Below are 17384 nucleotides of genomic sequence, written 5' to 3'. Positions count from 1 at the left end.
AGAGGCGTGTGGGGAGAGGCCCAGGCAGCTCCAGGGATGTGGTGCCTGTGTGCAGCAAGGGAAGAGGGGCGTCACACCAGCCACTGTGATCATGGTCTCCTCATAAGACCTGGTTGGTGCTCTGTCACTTTTAAGCCCTTTCACACACTATCTACTCGATCCACATCGCAAGTAAGATAGGTAGTGTTATCTCCATTCTGCAGATGAGGAAACTGAGACTTGGCGAGGTTGTCACTAACCCCAACTCGGACAACCGGGATGGATGTGAACCGGAGGAGGCTCTAAAATGTCTGTATAGGAGTCTGCTCTGGGGTGGGCTGGGATGGGGCTTTATCTTGAAGTTTCATTGTATATCAGTCGCACCAGTCTTACTTGAATTTGTGTTTTTGGGTGGGGGGCACTGGGAGAGAGTGGGAGAAACCAATGGGCATGGAACGAAGGGTATAAAGCCCCTCAGGTCATTGGTTGGGAGATCCACTGAGGCACACCCAGCTCTGTCTTGAGCACACCCAAGCAGGGAGTGCTTTCCTGTTCTGGATGGAAGGAATTGTTCCCAGATCACAGGAGATGGTGTGGACCAGCATGGCTGGGGAGGAGGCAAAGCCTGACTCAGATGGATCCCTGTAAGATTTGAGGGGCTGGGAAGGCTGCCCCAGGAGGGAGGGGGTCAAGGAGCAAAGGGCTGGTGTGCTATCAATTAGAAGATACCAGGACCTTTCAGCTCTAGACATGGGCCACCTGCACTGGGGGGCTGAGACTTTTGTACTTGAGTTAGAAATTGGGGCGCGGGTGTTCTGGGTCGGTGCCCGCGAAAGGTTCAACCCTAGCTTCACAGGACATGGGCCTGCCTTCTCCTCCCCAGGCCCCCACCTCCAGGCAGCAGCTTTGTATTCCTTGATATTTTGCAGTTTTGATCTGCCTATCAGGTCAGACTCGAATGTGCCCTACCTGGCCTGAGACATAATTGTAGAAGTCCAAGATAGTAAAGCAACGCACCCCTCTCCTCTCCTCTCCTCTCCTGCCGGCATGTCCAGTGCCCTCCCACCCAGACCCCCTTAGCAGAGATCACCCCACCCTGCTGTCCTCAATCAGTGGTTCTCAACTGATGGGATACATGCAGGGTTTTTAACCATCTCGCTGTCCCTGCAGTCTGATGGGAGGTTTTGTCTGAGACAAATCCGTGAGTGAATATCTGGCCAGAACCATCCTGCCGTTCTCCCTCTGTCTGCAAAACTACTAGTTCTCAAAGCTCTCCTCGAGCACCACCTCCCCCGTCTTCTCCCCTACTCGGGCTGGGTTCTGGCCACCCCCCCTTTACTCCCAGGGCACCCCTTCATCCTGCCCCTTGTCTTTGCTACTATATACGGTGCAAGTGGTACAACCTTGATTTTTTTCCCATTTCGGTAGACAATTAAGTCATTGACATTGATGAAACATCCTTTTCCTACTCAGTTGAAACATTGCTTTTGTTGAACGTGTTTTCCATGTATGCTCAAATCTACCTCTGTTTGTCTGTCCTGATGCCTGTTCCATGCTTTGATCTCAACGAGTTTATAGTAAGTTTTGAATAGTATGCCCCTGGTCATTGCTATCTTTTTGTTTGAACTCGAGGAGAACTGACATGCTTTATGATATTGCTTCCGTATGCGGGAACATGTTCGGATCTTGTTTATGTCCTGCACTAGGTTTTGTAGATTTTACTATCTAATTTATTGTGATTCAATTTAGTCCTAAGTATTTTATAGCTTTTGACACTCCTGTGGATTCATTTGCCCCTGCTTCTATTTCTAATTGGTTTCTGCTAACGTACAGAAAAGCTATTAATTTTTGTATATTCACCTTAAATCCAGCAAATTCTATTTTATTCCTGGTCTATTTTTTTTTTTTTTAGAGTCTAGAAAACTGAAGGCTTTTGTAGATATCCAAACATATCTACAACTATTGGCAGTTATATCATAATCATACACACACACACACACACACACACACACACACACACATGTATTTTTCCCCTTTTCTTAGTATAATAGCCAAAATTTTTAAGACAATGCCGAGCAGCATGGTGGTACCCTTCATGCTTTTTTTTTTTTATTACTTATTTTAATGGCAACACCTTTAGCATTTCAAAGTTTATGGTGTTTATGGTTGGTTTTTAGGAAATAGGGCATATATGTGCGCTTGCCAGGGTACCCGACTGAAATCTCTCCCCCACAGGGGTGCCCATGGGAGCTGATGTTGACGAGGTGTTGATTTTAGCATCGAAAAGACAAGTCAGATCTCCTGACCATCACAAGATTTTTTAGCAGAGCAAATTAGAGGATCTTATTTCATATGTTAGGTTTCTACTTATTTTCCTTTGGAGAAATGGTCTGGGACAAAAATTAAAAGAAAACAATATAATAATAATCAAAAGGAGAAGGAGGAGAAGAAAAGAAAAAGAAAGAGAAGGAGGAGGAGGAGGAGGAGGAGGAGGAGGAAGGGGAGGGGGAAGGAGAGGAGAATCAGCTGCATTAATCAAGGTAGTGATGTTAATGTTGGGCTATTGGGTGTCCTAGAGACCCCAGATGAGTTGGGACAGGTCAGTATTTGGAGCAACTCAGAACCCTGGGCCTCTGCAGTGCAGGGTCCTCTTGGGGACAGGAAGCTGAGTCAGAAAATCTCAAAGCTGACATGTGTACGTGTATGGGGGTGGCAGGCAAGTGAAGGAGGCAACCGGCCTCTCTGGTGAAGCAATCTTTACTCCCACATTCCCCCTCCCCTTCTCGTTCACATCCCCGGAGCTGAGGCACCTCTGTAGATCTCAGGTGACCCTGAGCAGACTCCTTTGCAGGACCCCCATATGAAGGGAACAGAAATGACCAAAACAAGGGGCCAGAGCTGCTACAGAGAAAGCAAGGACACAGGGCCCGGGGGCACTGGGCATGGGGGTCCCACCCTCAGATCTCTGACACACACAGAGACTGGGCAGAACCAGGAATAATAACTACCAACATGTAGCACCTTTACAACAATTCTCTGGGCATTTCATTTTACAGATGAAGAAACTGGAACTCAGAGAAGTTAAGGAACTTGCTCGACGTTGCACAGATAGTAAATGGCAGAGCTGGGATTCAAATCCAGGCAAACTGACCTCAGAGCCTGTTGCCCCAGAATGTTCGCACTCAGCCATCCAGGCCACTCGATGGACCAAAGATCCATGGTCAAGGACCAAAGATCAGATCATCTAAAAGCTGCCAAGTTTTGCCTGGGACCCTGGAGTTCATGCACACACCAGACTTTGTCTGCAGACAGAATAAGTAACGTGAACATGGTTAGGTCCCAGAGTGGGTTGTATGGTACTCCTCCCCACCCCGCCCCCCCACAAGATATCTCCACCCAGAATCTCAGAATGTGACCTTATTTGGCATAAGGGTCTTTGCAGATGTAACTGAGGTAAGAATCTCAAGATGAGATCATCCTGGATTAAGGTGGGCCCTAAATCCAGTAAAAATTGTCTTATTAAGAGGCAACAGAAAACACTGAGACACAGGGGAAAGACCATGAGACAGAGATTGACTTAATGTCACCACAAGCCAAAGAATACCAGGAGCCTTCGGAGGCTGGAAGGCACAAGGAAAGATTCCTCCTTAGAAACTTCAGAGGACAGATGGCCTTGCCAACACCTTGATTTCAGACTTCTGGCCTCCAGAACTGAGAGAGAATGAGTTTCTGTCATTTTAAGCCCCCCCAGTTTGTGGGAATATGTTACAACAGCCGTAGGAAACTAATACAGCTCCCTATGACTTGTAAGAAACAGGGCATTTAAGGGGCACCCGTCTGACTCAGTTGGTGGAGCGTATGACTCTTGATCTCCAGGTCATGTGTTCAAGCCCCAGGCTGGGTGTGGAACTTAGTTAAAAAAAAAAAAAAAAAGGCAAAAAACCAAAGGCATTTAAAACTACTACTAAGCTCATCCTTGCTATTTGCCGTTATGTACTTTTCTCAATCGATGGATATAAAATACATCCATTGTGTCCATATGCGTCATGTGGATAGTGATGAAATTTGACTTTTATGAAATATATATTACATTTGCAACCCCATCGTCTTACAGAGAGGGCACGTGGATTCCAGAGGGGGCGGTGAAGAAACAAGCGAGCAGGCTGGTCTGGAGTCCAGTTCCCCTGACTTGTGAGTCATCCCTCTTCCTCCAGAGCCCAGTAAATTATAGATCACTCATAGGTCTTCACCAACTGACTCCAAGGAAATCAGAACCCTCCTTGTCCAGCAGGAGGCTTAGAAACACTTCCTGCTTCCCTCTCTTTGCCTCCCGATTTGGTCATGTTAAGGGCCCGGTTTACCCACCGCCATTGTTCCAGAAAACCAAGAATTGCTAAAGGCCATTGTGTCAGGTTTGCCCAACCCACGCTGTGTGACCTAGCCCTGCGCGCCCCACCTCAACCCCTCTCGCCCGCCTCTGCCACCCCCTGATTTCACCACTCCGGGCTAGGATGGAACGGGGCAGCCTGATAAAAGGAGAGCAGGGTCTAGAGAGTCGGTTGCACAGGCTGGAGACTGGTGCCGAGCCAGCGCCATGGCATGGTCCATGGCCCGGGCAGGTGAGTAGGCCGTCAGGGACAGTGGGCGGGGCCCTGGGGGCTGTAAGGCAGGGAGGTGGCTTCTGCCTCGTGGTGCTGTTTGGGAGGGTACCGAAGCATCAGGAGAACCTCAGAGAGCCATCCTATTCCTTCCTCTGCCTCTATTCCTGTGGGCCCCCTTTGGCTCTTTCAATTCAAGAGCCTTTGTGTTACAAGGAAAGGCTTTTCTCAACAGGCTGAAATGGACTTTTCCTGTGCCCCCTCGCCCCCTCTGGGTCCTGGAAGCCCAGAGTCGGTGAACACCACTGCGGTGGGTGGTTTTGTCTTTCCCACGTTCTTAGGCTTCTGCTTTTGGTCCTCATGCAAGAGATGCCCCCTGCCAGCAGCTTCCCCAGCCCCATGCTGGTTGTCTTGCAAGAAAGCGGGCAGCCTGGGGGCCACGACCTTGGGTGCCCTTGCAAGTTCTCTTGCCCTTGCAAGCCCTTGCAAGGCTTTATTAGGTGAATGGGAAAATTCAAGGTCATCAGAAAGGTGAAATAAATCTTTTTAAAGGAGTCCTGCCGAGCCTAGGTCTCCAAGCATGTTGGGAACTCAGCTAACCTCCTGTGAGGCGTGGCGGGAAAGCCACAGAATGTGGTAAATACTGGCTGTAAGCAGAGGCACAGAGGCCTCCCTGAGAGATGGGATCTCTGGCCTAACCCTTCCAAATTGGCTCTTTCCAGCCCCAGGACAGCCCCAGGTTTCCTGCCTGCTCGAAAAGGGGAACTTTCTCTCTGAAAACCTCACAAGTTAGTGGTTTTCCTAGATCTTTCTCAATACACACCGTCCTCCACTGGCGCTCTAGGGAGGGACAACCTCAACTCACGGAAACTTCCATCAGCTCTAGGACTAGTCTAGGCCAGGGAGGGGCCCCTGCCGTCTGGCCTGGGGGTGAAGGGATGGACACAGTGCCCTCCTGGGCCCCTTTTGGACAGAGGAAGGTTGATTTGCGGGAAGCCATCCTGGGTCTACCCCCCTCTGACCACCTCTACCCACTGTGTTTCAATAGGCATACAAGGCCCAGAAAAATGCAAATAACTTCGTAACCTCTGCCTTCTCTCCTGTGCTGTTACAGGTTTGATAGTTCTACTGATGATCCAATGGGGTAAGTGGTGCCTTTCCTTTGTCGTTTAAATGTTGATTTTATTTTTGAAAGAGAGAGAGAGAGAGGCAGAGAGAGAGGGAGACGGAGAATCCCACGAGGGCTCCTTTCTGTCGGCACAGAGCCTGACGCGGGGCTCAAACCCACGAACCGTGAGATCGTGAACGGAGCCGAAATCAAAAGCTGGACTCCTAACCGACTAAGCCACCCAGGTGCCCCCATAAGGGGTGCCTTTCTTGAGGGTAGCCGTGGATTCCCTCGGCGCCTTCCCTGGGGGAAGGACAACAGTCCTTTGAGGTAGGAATGATGGTCGTTGTCATGGTATGGAGGAGGAAGCTGAATTGCCTGGCTACAGAGCAGCAGAGTTGGGATTTCAAGCCAGGCATGAAAATTCCAGAGACCCTGTTCTTAACCACCGTACTTCATTGCCCCTATAGTACAAAAATCCATGCATAACGTTTTTTTTAACGTTTTATTTTTTTAATTTATTTGAGAGAGAGAGAGAGAGCACAAGCAGGGGAGGGGCAGAGAAAGAGGGAGAGAGAGAATCCCAAGTAGGCTCTCTGTTGTCAGCACAGAGCCAAATGTGAGGCTCGACCTCACGAACCATGAGATCATGACCTGAGCCAAAATCAAGTCAGTGGCCCAACCGAATGAGGCACCCGGGCACCGCAGGATATTTGATATGATACGACAGGATATGATGTAAGAAGAGACTCCAGGCTTCTTCCTAGATGGTCCTACGATGTGTTCCCTAGGTTAACCCTTTGCTTTGGGGAGTTCACCAACCCTCCTCCTGTATCACTACAGGCTGTACTCTCAGCCCCCAGTGGCAAGTTCTGGCAAGTTCTACTCCTAAGTGGCCTCTGGCTAGAGCCAGTGATGACCCAAGAACTCCAGCTTCCCCTTCGGGAGCCACCGATCTGCCCAGGGGGTCCCAGATAGTCCTTCATGTGCTGGGTTCCCACACAGCCTCCTGTGGCCATTTTGCACCTTCTTCCCCTCCCCTGATCTCTCAGTGGCCAAATGGAGGCTGGGGGGGACTGTGGAGAGACCCTGTTGGGACAAAAAGAAGTCCTAGAGTCTAGACACTGGCCATAGATGTGCTCCAGTACAAACTCCCCATTCTGCCAAGTCCTTGGCATAAAATGTTGGCTTGTGCAAACCATACCCTCACAGATGACAAGTTCTAGAAGAGCCCTCAGAAACCACACAATCATTTTCAGATGGGGACCCTGGGCCAGGGCTGAAGGGGCAATTGGCCCAAAGTACATTTCTGGCAGATACAGGAGTAAAAACCAGCATTCTTGCTTTCTGGTTATCTTGTCAACCTAACATAGCACCGACCTCAGTGGAGGCCCTTGCCGCTAGATCAACCCCCTGGGAACAGACATCCCCACCCACCCACCCACCCAACGAAAGTCCCCAAACTTTCTGAGGACTCCAGAAACAAGCTGCCTTTTCCTAGCTAAAACAAGCTCTTTATTAGGACCTTATCAGCAATATTCATAAACATAGATTCTCTATAAGAGATAACAAGAGGGGCGCCTGGGTGGCTCAGTCGGTTGGGCGTCCGACTTCGGCTCAGGTCATGATCTCACGGTCCGTGAGTTTGAGCCCCGCGTCAGGCTCTGTGCTGACAGCTCAGAGCCTGGAGCCTGTTTCAGATTCTGTGTCTCCCTCTCTCTCTGACCCTCCCCCGTTCATGCTCTGTCTCTCTCTGTCTCAAAAATAAATAAACATTTAAAAAAAATTAAAAAAAAAAAAGAGATAACAAGAAAATGTAAAATATTTAAAGCAAGACTAAACCACAAACTCAGGCTTATAACTGGGACCTCTTAAGTATTTGCATTTAATTTAAAAAAATTTTTTTTGAATGTTTTTATTTATTTGTGAGACAGAGAGAGACAGAGCATGAGCAGGAGAGGAGCAAAGAGAGAGGGAGACACAGAATCTGAAGCAGGCTCCAGGCTCTGAGCTGTCAGCAGAGAGCCCGATGCGGGGCTCGAACTCACAAACTGCGAGATCACGACCTGAGCTGAAGTCGGACGCTTAACCGACTGAGCCAGCCAGGCGCCCCTGTATTTGCATTTTAATGAACATTCTGAAGTATTCCAAGCAACATGTTGAAAGTCCTGCCTCTCCGCTGTCAGCCGATCAAGTGTCATGTTTAACACCCTCTGGCATTAGGTAGAGGGGGTCAGTCCTCAGCAGACCCTTCTGACCACCATTTCTTTTCTTGGTCCCTAATGGCCAGGCTCTGCTGCAAAGCTGGTCTGCTACTTCACCAACTGGGCCCAGTACAGACAGGGAGCTGCTCGCTTCTTGCCCAAGGATGTGAACCCCAATCTGTGCACCCACCTCATCTATGCCTTTGCGGGCATGACCAATCACCAGCTCAGCTCCATAGAGTGGGATGATGAGGTTTTCTACCAGGAGTTCAACGGCCTGAAGAAGATGTGAGTTGCACTGGACGGGGATGGGGGTTGGTGGAGGCAGGAACCTCTTTCCAGAGCCAAAAACCTTCCCCAGCACTGCAATCCTGCTACAGACCTGCTGTGTGGCTTTGGGCAAGTCACATCACCTCTCTGGGCTTGCCTGTGCTTATACGGGAGGAGTAGGGGTAGATAGGGACTCCTTAAGGGCCCTTCCATTTAGGTCTAGGTGGGATCTGGCTTGGGAAACTGTTTTCTCTGCTGGGAATGTATGCCCTTCTTCCTCCTACAATCTATGCGTTTTTTCAGCTCCCGTGTTATCACCCTCTTGACAAAGCCTCTCTGCGGATACGCCCTGATCTCTCTTCCTGAGTTCTTCATGTGTATGTCTCCCCAGCCAGATAGGAGGCCCCTGAAGACAAGAGCATGCTGTTTCTTTCCCAATCTAGAGCTCCCCTCACCCAGGATCTATGCATAGGGACTTACACCTTCCCCCCCACCCCATCAGTGCCCATCAGGGCACCCACAAGCCCTTGCTTTCCCAGTCAGTGAGGTGAGCCTGGGGAACTGGCTGGGCATTAAAACCTGCAAATTCTGGCATTTGTCTTATCTTTCCCAGGAATCCCAAGCTGAAGACACTGCTTTCCATCGGGGGCTGGAACTTTGGCACTCAGAAGTGAGTTGGCCACGGCACCTGTATGGCAGAGCCACTGGGTGGTGACCTGACTCACTGGCAAGAGAGAACCCGGCCAGTGGGTTCTGGGAATCAGGCCAGGTGGAATATAGTCAGGGTGGGGGATCAGGAGGGCGGCCTGGACTCTGGGGGCTGACCTTCCTCCTGGGCTCGTGGTGCCTCATCGGGAGGGTTGGGGAGGGGGCTTAGCTCTGACTGTTACACATCCGGTCTTGCCGGGAGCACAGGAGAGATCCTGGCCTCTTTCCAGGCCTCAGTGTCTTCCTCCATGAAATGGGTACAGGGAGAGTCCCAACTAACCTCAGACAACATACAGTGACGATATTTCCTGAGCTCTGAGACAGGATATCTTGTTTGAGAATTTTTGTTCCACTCCTGGGTGTCAAAGGCAGTCTGTGAGAATGAGCTCGGATGCCAAACTGTGGGCATTTTTGAGGACTAGGACGTTTTTGAGGAATTCGGCAGATGATGGAATGGGACATATGAAACTAGACTTTTCCTAGAAAGTCCACAATATATGGTTCCCAAAGTTCTAAGCTACTCTTTCTAACACTTTTTGGATCATGAGCCCTTTTGAAAACCTGATACAATTTATGACCCACCTTCCCCAATCTTTTATTGGAATGAGGGGATTCTTAGCCTGGGGTTCCCAGGCACATGGACCCCACTTAAGCGCTGCTATTAATTAAATCAGTAAATGAATAGAAAACCAATTAAAGTAGGATCCCTCTATAAATACCTCGAGACACTTATAGGGATCTTGGGAATCAGGAGATGTGGGGAGGGGGTTCCTGGGGCAGCTTGGGATTTTAAGGGGCTCCAGACTAGTGATGGCACAAAGCATTTTACAAGTGTGAGTTTGAAGAAAATGACCACATTGACCCACCAGAGAACGAAAGCAGCAGGTTTCCAGGTTACTCAGCTCCTTCTACTTCCCTTTGTGCTCATATTAGAAACTGTTCCCTCCTTTCTAAACCTCTACCCTCGGGTGACAGCCGGCTCTGATTCAGGGGACCACAATTCCCTGAGCAGGGACAAGGCAGTAGGCGTGTGGAGGGAGTTTGGGGAGGCAGAGCTCCTGGCAAGTCACTGTGCCCTGGGGGCCGGACACCCTTCTAGATGGTCCCTTTCCTTAGGCCTGGCTGGTAAGTCAACAGCAAATATCCCAGCAGCATCTGAAGCAGCCCTCCCAGCATCCTCCTGGCCTGAACAGCCAAGCACAAATATCCTGCGTAGTTTCTCGTCTGCCTGTGAGGGAGAGAGTGGCCTCCTGTCAGCAAGACAGGCCCATACTGCCCTTCGTCACCTCGCAGATTCACAGATATGGTGGCTACAGCCAACAACCGTCAGACCTTCGTCAACTCAGCCGTTAAGTTTCTGCGCAAATATGATTTTGATGGCCTTGACCTTGACTGGGAGTACCCAGGGAGCCGGGGGAGCCCTCCTTCGGACAAGCAGCGCTTCACAGCCCTGGTGCAGGTATGGTTGGCGGTCACCCAGTTGGCCTGGGGCGGGGGAACCCAGATTGGTGGCCTCACCGGACAGGCCGGTGCTGTTCTGTCCCCAAGGTCTGTTGCTTCGGGTATGTGCAGAGCCCAGACGAGCCCTGCGGTCAGTTTTCAGACTCCTGAGAGTGAACATCTGCTTGGGGCCCACAGGGGCCAGCCTGGCCCCTGCCTTTGTATTCACTGTGAGCCACCTCTGCAGGACCTGGCCGCTGCCTTCCAGCGGGAAGCCCAGACGTCAGGGAAGGAACGCCTCCTTCTGAGCGCAGCCGTCCCGGCCGGGAGAAAGAACATAGAGGCTGGATACGAGGTGGACAAAATTGCTCAGTGAGTCTCAGGCTGATGGCGTGGAACGTGTGTTCTCTGAGGTGGGAGAGACCGAGGTCGGGCTGAGTCGCCTCAGGACTAGAGCAGATGGTCACCTGCAAGGTACCGTCTGGGGAAAGCCCTACCCCTCCACCAGCAGATCCAGGAAGGATTTGCTCACGCTGTCTGCTTACTCCAGTGTCCTGGAGTCTCTCTTTTGGAATCCTTGCCCTTTTCCTTGGGAACTCGGTCTTAACATCAAGCACCCTGGGAGCGCAAGAGTGAAACCAAGAGGACAAGTCGTCTGGCTCTCTGCACCCCAAGGTGTTGAGCGTTAGAAATGCGGAATCTCCGGCCCTACCCCAGGCCTCCTAAAATTAGAGCCCGCGCTTTAATGGCTTTCCCGGGTGATTCACATGCACACGAAAGTTTTAACAACACTGAGCTAGATTTCCCTCCCAAACGGTAAGAGTACGAGGGGGGAGCTAGGGAGTGCTGTCTAATCCCCTCTCCCAGGACCAGGCGGGAGCCTGCACCGCTGCCTCTTACCTCGAGGGCCCTTCCCAGGCCACACACTGAGGACAGGCGGGAGCAGGGAGGGACTGCTCACTAGCCTGTCACCCCTCTCTCCTTGTCTCCTGCAGGAGCCTGGATTTCATCAGCCTTATGGCCTACGACTTCCATGGCTCTTATGAGAAGACCACAGGACATAACAGCCCCCTCTACAAGAGGCAGGGAGAGAGCGGGGCAGCGGCTGAACTCAACGTGGTGAGTGGCTGCAGAGGTGAGGCGGGACCCCCCCATCCGCAGGTCCTGTCAGGTGGCCTCTTTTGAGCCTCGAGGCCCTAGTGGAAAAGAAAGGCAGGATAACCAAGCAGGGCACAGAGGAGCCCGGACTTTTCCTTTCTTTGCTTGTTTATTTCCTGTCCTGTGCCAGTGCTGAGGGGAAGCCTTACTTCTCTGTAGCCTCCTGGCTGATGTTCCACACAGCAAACCAACTGAATGACATCAAATAATGCAGTGGCTACTTGGGAAGCCGTCTTTGAGCTTGAATGTCCAGCAAAAATGACCTCTTGCTTCCTTCACCTCCTCTACCCCATTTCCTTCAAAACAATGGGTGACCATTCACTCCTTGTCACTGATTCACCTTCAGTGACGAGCCGCCTCCACCCCCTACCCCAGCACGTGGAAAGGGCAGGTTGGGTTTCAGACTGGGGTGAGTGGTGGTTTCCTGCCCAACTTGCCCTCGCCAAGCAACCTGGAGGGTTTTTATAAGCCCACTCGACACTTTGAAAGTTAAGAACAACCATATTATTTCTTCTTTTAAAACAAACCAAAACAGCCCTAAATTAAAGTGCTTTTTAATTTGGGGGAGCCCACGTCTTGGTGCATCGGCTAGGGTAGAACAATCTAAGCTTCTGTGGCTCTTTCACAAATAAGGGAGCCATCTCTGAGTGCTTGAGTCAGGAATCCATAATTCACACAGAGCCCAGACCCCTCCACCCCCATCAGGAAAACTGTATGGGTCCTGGGGGAAGCCAGCCCAGCTCGGCAGCTCGACACCCAAAGACATTCAGCTGACAGGTGAGGGCCCCGAAATCCCACCAGCACCCTGTTCCCCCAGCTGTATGCTCTGGATCCACGCAGGGGGAGGGAGGCCTTTCTCTTCTTACAAGGAGACCTTCTACTCTCTATACTGTGTGCCCGGGACTGCCTCCGGCCAGAGGGGGACTTTTCTGAACTTACACAAGGTGCCATAGAGCTGAGCAGGGGGCCTTGACCTCTGCCTTTGAATAAGCTCCCATCTGATCAGAGATAAATCATGTAGACCAACAAAAAGAAATAAATACGAATACACGTAGTGAAAAGTGTTCCTGACTTAAGTGCTAAGAGGGTGCAGAGTAACAGGAGGACTTGTACTTGAACAGAGTGGCTTCCTGGGGGAAGTGAGCCTGTAATCCTGGCTTAAGGGGAGAATCTTCATTATTCATTTATTTCACATACGTGTGCTGGGTACCTCCTCATGTCACAGGCTGGGGGTGTTACGTGAAGTAATACACGATGGGGTCGGTCCCGTTCAGAGGCAAATGAGGCAGCCGTGTAGTCATTTGTTCTTTCTATTTGAGCATCTAAGTGTCAGGCATTGTTCGAGGCACGAGGGATACAGAGATAAATAAAACGGACCCCATTCCCTGCTCTTGTACTCTGGGTGAGACCTAGAACAACAATAATGCGTATGATGAGCATGATCTCAGCTTTCCTTTACTGCACTATGCTGGGCCTTCCACATGCATTACATCTTTTAGTTCTTGCCATTTCTATCCATTAGTTCTTGCCATTTCCATTTTACACACAGGAAGCCCGAGGCTCAGCAAGGTTAAGTTGTTGAGTAAGGAAGGGATCTCGGGCGCTTTGCTCACTGAGGTATCCCAAGCATAGAGCCTGGCCACAATGGGCCATCAATAAATATTTGCCCCGTGAATGGTTGTCTGACTCCAATGGTTGTCTGGGGTCGAGGGTCTAAGACAAGACCTAAAGAAGACAGGACGGTCTTGGAACACTAAAGCCCATCGGAAGCCCGCAGCCTTAGATGACCAGAACCAGGCCGAAGGCAAAGTAAATTAACCCTGCCCCTCCTTCTCCATCACCAGGACTTTGCCGTGCAACTCTGGGTGCAGAAGGGGACCCCTGCCAACAAACTGATCCTTGGCATGCCTGCCTATGGACGATCCTTCACCATGGCCTCCCCATCAAACACTGGAGTGGGGGCCCCAGCCACGGGGCCTGGAACCCCTGGCCCCTTCACCAAAGAGGGAGGGCTGCTGGCTTACTATGAGGTGGGAAAACCCCACGGGGCCCTGAGTATGGGCTGGGGTGGGGGGTGCTCCTACTCCCATAGTTTCTGAGTGAGGATGCCAAGAGCAGCAAATTCTGGCCAAGTGAAGCCCAACCCCTTTATGCCATCTTGGATTATCCTTAAACCCCAGTGCCTCATTGAATCCAGGGTTCTAGGTCACTCAATCTAGAACCTCCTACGTTCTCCAGACTTCCTCAGATAGGAATTTTCCAATCTCTAGTCTCCTCTGGGCAAAGAGGCACAGATGTCTGTGGTGCCCCCTGCCTCTGCCCCAGCTCTGCCCTCTGCTCCTAACAGGTCTGCTCCTGGAAGGGGGCCACTAAGCCCAGAATCATGGACCAGAAGGTGCCCTATGCCTTCAAGGGCAACCAGTGGGTGGGCTTTGATGATGTGGAGAGCTTCAAAACCAAGGTGAGGCCCAGCCCTGCTGGGAGGGGGGTGGTCCTGGATGGGTCCAGGTCAATAACTTTGAATGATGGCATCCAGACCCTCTCCAAAGAGGAATCTCCTCTGAAATATTTCACAAGTCTTCGTGTGATAGCATTTTGTATTTTTACCAACTATTGATTAAGAAAAGGCATGATCACAAAAAATTGCCCTACGTTAAGTACCACTCTTGAAAGAATTTGTATTTTATTACATATATATATATGTTTGCATTTAATAAAATACAAATTCTACAGATATATGAAGAGGAGAAATACATACAGTGAGATATATCATTTTATTCAGCTCAATGACAACATTTGTGCATGCTCAGATTACAGACCTTTTGATTTACTTATATGACTCCCCACTCCTGCCCAGTATCAGCGGCTCAAAACAAGTGTATTTGTGTGTTTCCATGCCTCTCTCCCCCATGAGATCACGAACTCCTGCAGAGGCACCTGCTCTGGTTTGTCTATCCGGACATCTCACGTCAGCTGTGATGCAGGGCAGACAGTGGCCGGTCCCTCTAGAGGTGTAGACAAAGCGCTCTGGGAGAATTGCGAAGGGAGTGTGATCCTGGCGGCGGGGAGATGGGAGAAGGGATCACGGTGGAAGGGTCTTCGAGAAGGTCTGAAAACAGAAGGGCGAGGAAACTGAGAAGCAAAGACATGTGGGGAGGAGAGGCCAGGCTGGACTCCGAAAACAAGCTGTCGGCCCTCACCGCTGGAGGGGAAGTAGCCAGAATGGGAGACTGGGGCCAGCAAGGGCTCCAGACCAGCCCTACTCTCCAACTCCCCGCATGGCGTGTTAGGCTTAGGGGACGGGGAAACCCACTTGCGGGAACACACAGCCATTCACTGGGGAAACCTCAGGGATCTGGTGGAGGAAAGAAGGCCCTCGGGGAGGACAAAGACTTAAAGACAGGAAATTGTTCAGATCTCTGGGGAAGCTTTGTCATCCCTAGGGGAACTGGACTCATCACAACCCGCAGGCCGTGCCCCCAAATACAGCAGCCCAGCACAGAAAAGACGGAGTTGTCAAAGCTTGCGACCTAGGGAAGTTCACGTGCCCATCCACTCCCCAAACCCCCTCCCTCACCCTCACCCAGGCCATGCTCCTGTTGAGACGGGCGGATTCCAGAGGGATCAGGACTCAGTCGCTTAGGCTTCCCGCCCCGGGCTGTGTCCAGAAGCCTTGACCACTCACGACCTGGGGGTGCTGGAAAAAGAGCCCTATCTAGATGAGGAAGCGGGTTCTGGGACAGGCCGGGCCGGGTTCCCCCGGGTCCCTCCACCTGCGCCTTGCTCCTTATGCACAGGCCAGCTACCTGAAGCAGAAGGGACTGGGTGGCGCCATGGTGTGGGCGCTGGACATGGACGACTTCGCTGGCTTCTTCTGTAACCAGGGCCCATATCCCCTCATCAAGGCACTGCAGCTGGAGCTGAGTGAGTAAGGGGCCAGGGACCAGAGGCGGAATTCGCGGGTAGCGTAGGAACACCCCCTCCCTGAACTACAGGTCCTGGCTCCTTCTGGGGAAATACGCTTATTCCAATCCTGTGATTTCCCAAATTTCATGCACCCCCAGGGGCCAAGGAAACTTTGGAAGCCATTCTCTTTTCAGGCCCTTCTTCCCCTTTCTGACGGCAGCAACGCCTGTCCAGGGCTTGCCTCTGGCGGCCCTCAGCCAGGGAGCTGCAGCTTTGCTCCTCTCTTTTCAACGAGAAAGCCTGCGCTCACCTGCAGCGCAAGACCCCCGGAGGCCCTCGCCAGTGTGTGGCTGGTCTTTGCAGATGATAGATGGCCACTGGCACCCCCGTGTTTTCTGTTGAGCTGCGCTGCAGCCTAAGTGTGGCTGTGGGGCACCTGGCTGTGCTCTGCCTTTGGGTGGGGGGAGTGGTGAGGTATCGAGCCACGGCCTGCCTGTGGTGGTTGCCCGTGTGCTTGGCCTGTAGGTTTGGGATCTCTTGGGGGAGGCTTGGCTGAATGTTCGCTGTCTCCCCAGGTCTTCCTTTAGGCCCGCCAGGACCTGAAGTCCCCGCACCAGACCAGCCTTCTGAACCTGAGCGTGTCCCCAGCCTCGAACAAGACACCTTCTGCCGGGGCAAAGCTGACGGGCTCTACCCCAACCCTGGGGACCAGTCCAGCTACTATAGCTGTGCAGGGGGGCGGCTCTTCCAGCAAAGCTGCCCAGCGAGCCTGGTGTTCAGCTCCTCCTGCAAATGCTGCTCTTGGAGTTGAGTGCCCAGGGCCCCTGCAGCCCCAGCCACCGGGCCAGGCGCTGGGGTCACTCCACAGTCTGCCTCTGCAGCTCTCCCTGGGGGCTCCAATCCTAGAGACCTCCCTGTGGCTTTTCTGTATCCAAGCTTTCTGCTCTCAGCCTTGAGTTCCTTTTCCTATGGTCCTTCTGGACCTTTTACTTGCAAAATAAATCTATGGTTTGCTCCCCACGGTCCCCGGGTGTGGTGACTTACAGAACCTCTCTAAGCACACTGTCAGTTCAAAACTGGGAAGGTGGGGAAGCCAAGAGGCAAGGGTGGCCTGAGGCATGCATAGGTCTGAGCCAGGCTGGAAGGCAGGCCCTTCGGGGTGCCCACATTCCAGTGGGCAGCTCTCAAGGCACTGGTGACCTCGCTGGAGAGCGTTTCCTGCTGGCCTCCACTCGGGTGTTATTCCCAAGATTCACACTAGATGGCAGCAGAAAAGAGCTTTTCCTTGCCTTAGGGCTCCGCAATGGCCACCCAGCATTAAAATAAGAATCCAAACCCCAGGTAGGTATTCAGGGCTCCCTTTGAGATAAATCCTGTTTTAGGCCTTCTATCACCTACTGCTCCTATATGCCAGACAAAGGAGGGACAATTATTATCCTCATTTTACAGGTATTTAAACAGAAGGCTAACTAACCCAGTTCCGAGTCCAGAACTGAGTCCTAAATGGGCCACGTTGCACACACAGTATCCCGGATAACCGAGCAATGCAAATGGTCCCTGCAGCTTTGGGGTGAAGCCTGGTCGTTCCATTGGAAGAAAATCTGCACGTAACCTAATGGTCCATCTTGCCATGCACTCACCCAAGCTGGGTTTTGGGGTGGGACTCAAGCAGGCAGCAGGAGATGGGGACATGTAGGAGAGAGGAGGTGACCTGGCCCTTCACCCTAGTACAGCCAGTACCAGATCCCCATAAAAATGACCTCCCCGCTTCTACGCCCCGCCTGTCCTTGGGCCTTTACAAATCTGTTCTTCTTCGGCCCCGAGCACAGGTCTGCTCACCACACATGCCCTTCCTTTGAGGTCTCAACTCGAAGGGGACGCGCCACATCCAGGCCTGACAAGAGCCTCCTAACTGCTCAGAATGGCATCCAGGGTGGCGGTTTCCTTTTGGGGGGTGCAGAGCTGGCTTCTGGCTCTGTCACCTGCTAGCGGTGTGACTTGAGGCCAAGAAAC

General features: G+C 51.7%; 1 protein-coding gene across 2 annotated transcripts; it reads left to right on the top strand.

The window, feature by feature from the left end:
* CHIT1 (chitinase 1) lies at positions 1-16392 on the top strand. 2 transcript variants are annotated; one of them, XM_078440743.2, is made up of 12 exons: positions 1-180; positions 4098-4170; positions 5692-5721; positions 7976-8177; positions 8773-8829; positions 10161-10326; positions 10555-10679; positions 11303-11426; positions 13310-13495; positions 13813-13926; positions 15263-15389; positions 15947-16392. In XM_078440743.2, the coding sequence occupies exons 3-12, from the start codon at positions 5709-5711 to the stop codon at positions 16180-16182; spliced, it is 1350 nt and encodes a 449-aa protein (XP_078296869.1). In that variant the 5' UTR covers positions 1-180; positions 4098-4170; positions 5692-5708; the 3' UTR covers positions 16183-16392. The 2 variants fall into 2 exon arrangements, with proteins under 2 accessions (XP_078296869.1, XP_060500134.2); XM_060644151.3 differs by lacking the exons at positions 1-180; positions 4098-4170 and adding an exon at positions 4472-4598.
* The last annotated feature ends 992 nt before the right edge of the window (positions 16393-17384 follow it).

This window comes from Panthera onca, chromosome F1, assembly GCF_046562875.1.
Source record: "Panthera onca isolate mPanOnc1 chromosome F1, mPanOnc1 haplotype 2, whole genome shotgun sequence".
Lineage (NCBI taxonomy): Eukaryota > Metazoa > Chordata > Mammalia > Carnivora > Felidae > Panthera > Panthera onca.
The sequence above is the reverse complement of the archived record's forward strand: the minus strand, read 5'-3'. Positions and strand labels throughout refer to the sequence as shown.